Raw genomic sequence first — 11,527 nt, 5'->3', positions numbered from 1 at the left:
AAACGAGCCGAACACAAACACACTTTTTGAGCTCGAAATATAAACGAGCTGAATCGGCTCGTTTGCACCCCTACATACAATATATATGGCTCTCCAGAGAGAGAGAGAGAGAGAGAGAGAGAGAGGGGGAGAGAGAGAAATTTACATACATACCATTATTCAATTCTTATGTATTTACATATTCAACATCTAGATTTCAATTTCTAAATGCACCCTCTCAAAATAATAATAATAATAGTAAAAAAACTTCATTTATTATTAAAGTAGATATCATTCAACTATGGGGAGATTTACATACATACCACCTAATTTCTACATATTAATATTTCAACCATTTAAACTTCAATTTATAATTACAAACCACCCAACCTATGCCGAAAACATAGGAATCTGTAAGTAAAAATTGAAGTTTGAGTGGTTAATATGTTAATACAGAGGAATTGGGTGGTGAGTATGTAAATGCTCCTTTAACTATAATACTTAAAGAGAGTTGATTATCCCTAAAATAGTTACATCAGCATGCTTGTACATAGAAATTTAAAAATAAGAAAATAGTTTTTTGTAGAGATATTTTCTCTTAATAGAAAATTTATTTATCTTCTCATTGAATTTTTATTATCCATACATATTTTATTAAAAAAAATAAACAGTTATTTCCTTAGTTGCTCAAAACTTCTATGAAAGTCTATTACATATAGAGCTGTCAAAATGACTCATTGTTTGCGAATAGTTCGTGTTCGCCTCGTTAAGAAGACTGTGTTGGATTAATTCGTTAAGTTAACGAGTTGAACAAGAACAAATATTTGTTCGTTCGTGTTAATTGATAAGTAATATTTCTAAAAGAATTGACTACAAGATTACAAAGATTTATACTCAATTAAAATTTTTAATTAAAAAAAATAGAATAAAAATACACTAAATTATGTTTAAATGATATTTTAATATAAATAACAATTTTAAATCTCACTCTAACCCTTAACATCCTACGTTTGCGTGACTAGAGTTGTCAAAACGGCTCTTTGATCACGAATAAACTTATGTTCAGGTCGCTAAACAAACGAGCCGAACACAAACACATTTTTTTTTTATTTGAAACATAAACGAGCCGAACATAAATACTGATATTGTTTAACAAGCTAAAAATGAGCCGAGCTTAGGCCAACTCATGCTCAGCTCGTTTACACCACTACCTATATATGTGAAATAAGCATTTCAATGCATCCTGCATTTCGTCCTTCATTTAAAAGTCCATTTTTTAGTTTATAATTAAATAATCATAAAATTTAGACTGTTTGCCTTTGAACCTGAATATGAATCAAAATTTAGGCTAAAAAAGTCAGTTTTCATGATGACCACATATCCATACAGACCCTCCATCTATAACAAAATTTCAGAGCTCTCCACAAACTTTATTTTCTCTTTTCAATTCTCTATTCTTTTCTTTATTCTTAATTACATTTGCATAAATAGCAAGTCCACTAATATATCAATGGCCAGTACTCTCAGTCGTCAAAAAAAGCTCATTATTCATCATGTTTGCCTTGTTAAATAGCTCATACTTGAATCATTCGTTAAACAAGCAAGCAGAATACAAACAAAATTTTTAAACTCGAATTATAAACTAAGAAAACACGAACAACCTTCTGTTCGATTTTGTTCAACTTATTTATGCTCAAAATAAAGAATATATATACAATAATATATTATACATCATAGCTTGTGTTATCACGTGATTCTATATTTTTTATTGCATAATAACGATACAGATTTGACTTCAATACCCTACATCATTTTTTTAAAAAAAATAAATTAAATGAGTCAATTTCAAGCACAATAAGAATAAGATAGAACAACAACATATAAATCTAGTTGAACACGAACACACTTCTCGAGCAAATTTTAAGTTCAGCCCATTTACAACACAATCCAAATAGTACTATTTACATGATGTTTTCCATCCACATATACAGAAAATTAGCCATTAGAGGAAATTGAATCATACAAGAGTTCGTTTGTTTGAAACTAGAAAGCATCTCTTTATTCCAAAAATAAAAAATGCTCCACATATTTGCATCATTTTATAAATGCAATTAAAAAATCAATAGTTTATTTTCAAATGTACCATCCAAAGGGGCCTTAACATTAAAATAGACTTAGAAAATGTGCTACTTTCAAATAAGCAAAGTTACAAGATTAAACGCTATGTAGAAAGCAGCCAAACACATTTTCAACGAAACAAAAAGCTGATGGAAAGAACACAAGTTCTGAAGAATACAAACAGAGTATCATTTTAATAAGAACAAGCCAATGTTAATGAGAGAAATAGAAGAACAAAAATAAAAAAAAAGAGGACATTTAAGTAAAAATTTAAGGTCGGATCTGTAAAAATATTTGACAATTTGAGGCCGATATTTCGATCGAAAATGGGAATATTCAAGTTGAATAAGATACATTTATTGGGCTAAAGTTCAATTCACACATCTTCCAATTAATCATTTTCTTTATTATTATTACAATATGAAACAACTCAATATCCAGAAAGATAAAAAAAAAGTATGTATAAGTTGGTGTAATATTAACACAGTCTACATAGACATTACATTCTAAACTTATTTTTAAATGATTAATATTAAAAAACAAACAAAAGAAGGAAATCTACAATGAATGATACTACTATGCTTTCCCTTTTCTTTTACCATCTACAGCCTGCAAATAAATGAGTTAATAGAATTAGGTTTATCGATCAGCTCGAAGTTTTATTTAGGAAAAGAGATGGTTCTGAAAGACCGAGAGACGGATTTGAACAAAGGCATACTCATAATTCACCAACAAAGTGTCTTAATTAATCCAATACAATGTGATTCTATATGGAGTATAAAAAAGAACACACGACAAGTTACGAGCTACGACCACGTTTTCGTTTGAATTTTTCGAACCAAAGTTCTATAACAGAATGATGTAATGATACGAATCTAAAACACGAGATTTATGTAACCATAGGCCATAACATTTTAAAGTTTAAATTTTTAGCTAATAGGGCGACATGTACTTTAAAGGTTTGAATATATAAAGTAATGACATTGATGATAAAGATGATGATGATGATGATGATGATATATATATATATATATATATACATATTATATATATATATCTGTGTGTGTATCTGTGTGTGTATTCTGATATGAGGTGAAATATGAAAACATGGGAGTTTATTACCATGAAGACCCGAGATGACAAAATCATGAGAACTTGATCCAATTTCATCTTCATTCCCCCATCATCCTTTTTAAGCTTCAAGCAGTGAATTATACAACTAAAATCCTATGCCTGCTATTATATGTTGAATATTCAATTATTAATGACTAGCATTAATCAAAAGTGCTCTCCCGTTATTGGGAAGGGCAATTAACCATAGGGGCTTGTGTCTATGGGAACCTCGAACACCAGATCAAAAAGATCTCACAAAATGAGAGCAAAATCTCCGAACATTCTCTTATTTACAATCCAATTTTACTTTTGAAAATTTGACCCTCCAAAATTTTCTCTCAAAAAAAATGAAAATAAATGCAGAGTTCATGGAGAGCGATCGGAATTTTTGGAACCCACACTTTCCTTTTATAATAATACCCTATAACACGTACAAATAAGGGGATCTACTTAATGTTTAACATGATCAGCTTCTGCATCGTTTTTAATGCTTGCCATTTTTCTAGTCCAGGAAGTAAAAAACTGTCCTTTTCTCCAAGCAGAAGGCATTATTGATATATCATTTTTTAGCACAAGCACGCTAAAATTAATACAATATTCACTACTATTTCAACCAAAAAATAGAAAGCATTTCAGTTACTTCATGTACCTTCGATTGGAAGTATCTCATGGTCAAGACAATAATATCCCGCAATCTACAAAATAACAAAGTTTGAATCAGGATTATGCAAAGGGACAACAATGATACATAATGTAAGAACGCCCATTAGCTTCCTCAGTCAGTGTAAAGGAAACGACGATGTAAAGAATTATAGACCAAAAAGCAAAAAAGCGCTAAACGGTCGTTTGAGCATGTTGTAAAAACAATCCTTTTTTTGAAATTAAATTCGATAAATTTGGTCGTTGGCAAAATATATTCATTGTACAAACTTTATGTCATTGCATTTTCAATTTTCATTTTCTATCCAGATCACATTGTGCCATCTCAGCGTAAGATTAGCTCCATTGAAATCAGTAAAAAATGCAAAACAGAATCAAAATCTATCTTTGTATCCATCCCCACGTTGGTTATATATAAGCATTTTCTCCAGTAATAACATAAATGTTCCACAAATATCTCTTTATTTTATCTGTGCATTTATCATCATTCTTAGTTTTTCTACGCATTTTGTACAAGCAAAAGAAATAGTTGAGTGAGGTTAGGATGGGTAACAAAATTTTCATGTTAATGTAATGTAGTTTGTTCTCATATGAAATACTCCCAGAAAATAAAAACCAGGTTGAAAAATAATACATCATCAATATAAAAGCAAGAATATAAAGATATATTTTTGAAAATTCAGGTCTAATGCCTCCATATAGAACAGAGGCATGATAGTGTAAAGACCTAATAATGACATAGGATGAAAAATAGAACCTAAATAATATACCCAGATTTCCATCTATAAAAATAAATAATATACTCAAACCCTAGAAAGCTACCATGCCCTTTCCAAGCAGGGTTGTTTGTTTGCAACTAATTAGAATTCAAATGTATTTTTAAGTACTACGTAAAATAAATACAACAAATTTGCAATAATAAAGATTGTTTGGTTGATTGTAAAATAAATTATGAAATTTGGAGTTTAGATCGAAGTAAATTGAATAAATATAGTCTAAATAGATTATTATAATATTTTAAAAAAGATTTAGCAAAATGGAAGCCCCCATAGGATGAGCGCGAGCGATGGTGTTTGAGGAGATGGTAGCAATGCATGAATAGGTGTAGCTAGAGGGAGAAAGAACAGCTAGAAGTCACATTTAATAAGTCATGAGCAAAAGAAACTGAATGTTGTGAGAATGCGAGGCATGAGTACAAGGATATCGAGAACTCAATGATAGCGAGGGATTGTGAGGTGAGGCAAGAATAGGTTCACAAAGAGGTTATGAGAAGAGAGGTCCCAAGGTGCAATGAATTTGGAATTTACAAAAAATCAAAAGAATTCTTCATTCATTAAAAATGACCCATTTGAGTTATTCCAAATCTCTCAAGGAAAAGCTTGAATTTGTTTAAATCTTTAATGTTGAGAAATTAGGACGAAGAAAAACAAGGAATCGACACAAATTCAAAAGAACACACAGAGATTTACGAGGTTCGGCAAAGATGCCTACATCCTCGGGAGCAGAGCTACGACTTCCTTTTCAATATTCAGAAAAGAGTACAAAATACAAGATTCAGAATCTCATAGACTCTCAGTGACTCCCCTAAGATTACAAACATGACATATATATAACCCTATAGTACAATATGTAATTACTTAAATTACCCTTATACCAAACCGCGAGGTGTTGCCCCTGCACCCCCAACCCACATAATGAAACTCCCTTGATTGTACAGATCCTTCAGCTCCACCCCGCTCGTGGGCTCCGCTCCGCTCTAGCATCTGTCCCATTTATGGTATATGAGCCATACCCAACAAATCTCCATCTTGGCGAATATCCAGCCCCTTAAGAGAAATACATATGCCTGACAAATCTTCACCTTGGCGAATATCCAGCCTCTTAGGAGAAATACATATACCCAACAAATTTCTATCTTAGCGAATATCCAACCTCTTAGGAGAAATACATATACCCAACAAATCTCCACCTTGGCGAGTATCCAGCCCCTTAGAAGAAATGCATATACCGAACAAATCTCCACCTAGGCGATTATTCAGCCCCTTAGAAGTACATATGCCTAACATTTAACCAAACAGTAACAACGTTTAAATTTGCATTTGAAATACAACAAACTCAAAATGCATACAACCAAACAACGCCTAAATACAAATGCCATCAAGCTTGTAATCACATTGCCTATGATCTAAAAAAATCATTCCAACTTATATACATATTTCATAGTTGGATAGATATTCTCCGACTGAAGTTCAATTAATTTATTATGTCCCCACGTGTTCTAGTAAGTTTGCCCACTTAAATATCTAAGGAAAACAATAATTCCTTTGTAGCTCCACCTAGCCAAACCGCTATAAATCATTGCGAGCATATCCATATGGCTTATCTTGCTTGGATTATCTAACTCACTAATGCTCTAGCTATTATCCAAGCTACCGTCAACATGTTGCCCTTTTACTATCAATGTTTACTTTATCGCACCAAATAACTTATCAAACATTTAGTCAAAACAGTCATTGCTGTGTCAATCATTTATTTCTACACTTACTTTATTGTGCCTTCTTGTTGTAATATTTCAGTTCACTCTTTCATCAGTGTTAGACAATTATTATTTACCACTCGTATCCAGTAAGCATAGCCAGCTAAATTACACCACTTAACAAAATTTACCCCATTGTTATATCTTATTATATGTTGGAATCATAATAAAACCATAACAACACCTTTCTATCTAGATAATAATTCAACAATCTATAAGCAATAACTTCTTATCTACAACAATTCAGGGACGATAGCTTTCTATCTATAGCAATCCAACAATCCACGTATATTATTATTTCATTTATGTTGTGTAGTTAATTCTAAATTTCAAATTTTGAAATTTTATTTCTTTATGAGATAACTATTTCTCAACTTATTTTTGAATAACTTATTTTTTTCATGGAAAAAGAGAAATAAATCCAATTACAAAAATTCACATTTTCTAATCTCTTTTTTCTCCTACTTTCCGAGATGGTATTAGAATCACTAAGATTCTCCATTCGGCAAGGTCAATAGACCCTTTAGCATGAAATCTTCTCTTCAAGTTGATGATCTCTTCTCTAAAAAAAAAGGAAAGAGTTTGTGAAGCAAGAGCGTCAAAAACACCTGTGAATGATCCTCTTAGAAGGAATGTGGTGGCAAAAGCCACGAAAAAGCTAGCGGCCAAGAAGACAAAAGTAATTGCCATGAAGAAACTAATGGTTGTGGGCTCCAAAAATTCCGACCGCTCCCCGAGATAACTCTATGCATTTATTTTATTATTTTATTTTGAGAGAGCTCTGGAGGGTCAAATTTTCAGAAGACAAATTTGATTATAGATAAGACACTACCCAAAGAGTTCACCCTCATTTTGAGAGGACTTTTTGATCTGGGGTTTGACGTCTCCCATAGCCTCAACCCCTACAATTAATTACTCCTCTCGATAGCGAGAAAACACTTTCGATTAAAACTAGTCATTAAGAATTGAACATTCAACATACAATAGCAGCAGTCTTAGGATTTAAGTTGTAGAATTCATCACTTGAAACTTTAAAGCGAATGGAGACGAAACCAGATAAAGATCCCATGGTTCTATCAACTCAGGCCGTTGTGGTCCCTAAGCTACTTAGTTAAAAGAGGTAATCGACCCAACCTAATAGAAAGATCATTGTCAGGAGCAATGGGTTACGTCGTCCAAGAAATCCATATAGATATGGAGTGAACATTTGTCTAAAGGGACAAATTTAAGTCGACCTTAGCTAACAGAAGAGTTTGTGCCAATTAATTGTACTCTTATGATTCATAACTCAAAGGGTAGGAAGCCGTTGGGAAACATATAGGCTGCGACCGTAACATAGTGGTGTCATTTGGCGGCAACCATCCGGTCAGAGAGCTCGAGTCGTAACCGATATTTTGTCGTGTTATTTGGCATCTTGACCAAGCGGACAAAGGACTCGGGTCACGTCCTTACTGAAAGGTAATTACTTTGATTGTGAATATAAATGCACATTTGATATGACATTCACTTTTTGTGAGCTGAAATCAATTAGAAGTTTGTCACCCTTGACAAACTATTGCGGAGGGTTGACAAAATTTGCTCTTAGTTGTTGTGATTTATTTTAATTTGAGTGTTTTAGTAGACTAATGTAAAATTTTTTATTTAAAAGAATAACACCTCCGGTTGAAATATTGGATCAATACGGTCATCATTAAGGTATTGAACATTTTAAAGCTTTTATATTTAAAGGGGAAACATATAGTTTTATTAGTTAAAGCTTTTCAAAGTATATGTCCTAGCGACTCCCATCTTTATAGGTAGAAAAATCGAACTAGATGATTTGGACTTTTAAAATTTATCTTTAGGATTTGAATATTTATCTCAAAGTTACTAGACTCGTTAACTCCAGTCCATGTGAGGAAAAAGATCAAATTAAAGGGGTGGGACTTACAACTCTATTCTATAGACAAGGCAGTTCGATTAGCCCGCTTAGCATTCTCGAATATAGTATTTGAGCATTCAATAAATTGGTTGGAGCACATGCAGACGCTGATATTTCTCATATTTGATATTTTAAAGAATTTTATAAGCTTTAAAAACTTGCATAAGTTTTTGGCCAAGAAGTTAATATGGACTTCACGTCAGAAGGAACATGCAAGATTTTGAAAATGTGCATAACTAACTTGCTTATATAGACATCTTAAAACATATATAGCTAGGGTTGTAAACGAGCCGAGCATGAACGAGCTCAGGCTTGGCTCGTGTTCGGCTCATTCGAAACTGCTTGTGTTCGAAATCGACTCGTGTTCGAAATCAGCTCGTGAACAGTGTGTTCGTGTTCGACTCAAAATTGACTCGTTAAATTAAATTGAAAAAAAAAATATAAAGTGTTGGATTCGAACCTGTATCAAATGTATGCAAAAGAAGGCACTAACCACATTACCATACAAGGTGTTACGATTTAAACTTAAATATAAATATATATAATATATTATTATATAAATAATATATGTAATATATTATTATAAAATAATTTTTTTATTCTTAGCTAAAACGAGTCGAACACGAACGAACAAAGAGCAGTTCGTGTTCGGCTCATTTATAATTTGAACTTTAAAAACTTGTTCGTGTTCGACTCGTTTACTTAACGAACGAGCCAAACACGAGCTGTTTGTGAACGAGTTTTTTTGACAGCCCTATATATAACTCAAGAGTGTCTCAAGTGGTACTCATCTAAGTTTTAAGAGTGAGCTCACATTTCAAAAGATCTCATTTGACATAGGAAATAACAATGAACTTTATATAGATTTTGAAATTATCATAGCTTAAAGTATTTGCAAGAGTATTGTGATTTTAGGCTTTTAAAAGAACCACCTTTTGTTCATTAGCAGGTGTATTGCAAATCCGGTGACAGTTAATTTTAAATTTTAAGCTCCATATTTGAATTATTTTTCACTTCCTAAGAACCTAAATTCAAAAAATTTTAATTTTGAATTGATTTTCAAGATCTAGGAGCTTAGGTCTGAGAAGTTTAATTTTTAAAATATTTTCAGATTTACGGGCTTAAGTTTTAAAATCTAAATCTTAATATTTTAAGCCTTGAAAGTTTATATTTTAATAGCCCATAATTTTAAATTTTTTAAAACCCTAAAAGTCTAAAAATTCAAAAGCCCGGGTCCCCGATATTTTAAACCCTAAGAGCCTAAGATTTTGAAAGCTCGAGCTTACAAGTCATTTTAAAATTTAAATTAGTGATATTTTATTTTATTTTAAAAATCAATTCCAAATGCTTTAAAGTGATTATAAGTTCAAATCATCCAAAATTTCAGCAACCCCCTAACGTCAACTGTCATTTGGGCCCACGGGAAAATGCTAGCTTCCCGACTGTCTTAAGAGACGAGCTGGTCAGTATCGTGACATATTGCGAACGAAGAACAAAAATATGCAACAAACCTTCAATGTACTCGCACAAAAAGGTTAGATCGCACTCTGATATTTCCCGAATTATACTTCGCTTTCCCCGAATAGTACTTAATTCCCACAAATAGGTACTTTGTTTTCTCAGGAACAAATACTTTAAAATCCCAGTTTTAAAAAAGTTTTCCAAACAAGTCTGTGTTTTTCCCCGAATGGTACTTAATTTCCTCAAGAATATTTTGAAAATTTTCCCACATTGCCTCGAAATTATACCTTTCGAGCCCGACGACAATGACGACGATGACGATAATAAAATAAAGATAACAGTACAATACAATTTTTTTAATACAACAATGCATAGTAAAATATGTGGTTTATTGTATAAAAAATGATCTTACTTTAATAGAATTAAATGAAAATATGACATTAAATATGATGCAATGGAGAAAAATGATTCATGTAACCGATCCCACTTAGTGGGATAAAAGTTTTGTTGTTGTTGTTGTATGTGAACGTATGATCCTAAAAGAAGTGCTGACTTTGCAATAAGAGGAATTGAGATAAATTTCAATTATGTATGTAATTTATGTTGATTGAAATACTTAATTTTAGGATAATATTAATTTTAAGAAATATTTTAAGGGATTGGTATGGAACGATTAAGGGATTGGAATGGAACGATTGACAGAGGAAATAGTAATTAAAGAATTTTATAGAAGAGAAAAATTAAAGATTAAGAGGCTGCAAGAGTCATAAAAGGAAGCTTAAATTTATGAAGTAATCACATTTAATGAATAAAATAGTTTCATAATGTGTTGTTGCTCTATTAATAATAATACATTGTTATTAATACAAATAATTATAAATTACATATAAATTCATTTGTCTTATGAGTAAATTTGAGTTTGATTTGTAGGATTGAGTTTTGAGAAGACAAGCATAAGGTTTACGACATGTATTTATCATTTGAGGTGAGTACTTATGTTCTTATGCTATATTAATATTTTTACTTTTTTTTAAACCAAATGCATTAATTTTTACTGTTCTTAAAAAAATATATCGCTGCATACTCATAATTTATGATTATATCAAATTTTTATTCATATTGTAAGAATGACGTGCATTTAACATCATTTAATTCCCATAAATATTGAATGTTATATAAGTTTATTGACCACTATACAAATGAAAAGAAATGATCATTATTAGATAGTGATTGTTATTGTATGCTAGTATGCACATTATTGACTCTAATTGAGTTCACTGCCCTATGGTACTAACAGGGGAATGCTAAATTGTTCGTGCATATAAATGAAAAAGTTTATTGATGTTAAAGTACCATATACAATTTTAAACGATGCTCCAGTGACAATTGTATATAAAATGATATATGTATATATGTTAATAATAAGAATAATAAAAGACAAATTCATTGATGTAAAAGGGAAGATATAAATGTTTTGGTAACTGAGTACAAAAAGCTCACTCACAGGGAATACAACTCACTCTAAAAAAGACTTTAAAATACTCGTCTACCCCAAAAAGAGAAGAAAAACTCCTATTCATGGTGGGTGGATTTGCCACTTCCCCTCCCCCTGGTTCTAGGGAGTGAGTCTAACACCAGACTGAGATGTGAGCTTTCACCCGAAATTATCAAACAGTTGTCCTAGAAATTTCTGAGTTCTAACATTTCTTTTTTCTTCTTCCTAGATTTGTAAACTTGTC

General features: G+C 31.7%; 1 protein-coding gene across 6 annotated transcripts in view; it reads right to left on the bottom strand.

Moving 5' to 3' along the window:
• Positions 1-2,438: 2,438 nt before the first annotated feature.
• LOC110025479 overlaps positions 2,439-11,527 on the bottom strand; it is a 96,802-nt gene continuing 87,713 nt past the window's right edge. For all 6 annotated transcript variants that reach the window (XM_020725982.1, XM_020725984.1, XM_020725983.1 and 3 more), the window contains 2 exons: positions 3,860-3,905; positions 2,439-2,706 (listed from right to left, as the gene is read on the bottom strand). In XM_020725982.1, coding sequence (XP_020581641.1) covers positions 2,674-2,706; positions 3,860-3,905 — 79 coding nt within the window. In that variant the 3' untranslated portion in view covers positions 2,439-2,673. The remainder of the gene's footprint in view (positions 2,707-3,859; positions 3,906-11,527) is intronic.

The sequence above is a fragment of the Phalaenopsis equestris genome, unplaced genomic scaffold, assembly GCF_001263595.1.
Source record: "Phalaenopsis equestris unplaced genomic scaffold, ASM126359v1 Scaffold000301, whole genome shotgun sequence".
In the NCBI taxonomy this organism is placed as follows: domain Eukaryota; kingdom Viridiplantae; phylum Streptophyta; class Magnoliopsida; order Asparagales; family Orchidaceae; genus Phalaenopsis; species Phalaenopsis equestris.
This window is presented reverse-complemented; position numbering and strand designations above follow the sequence as displayed.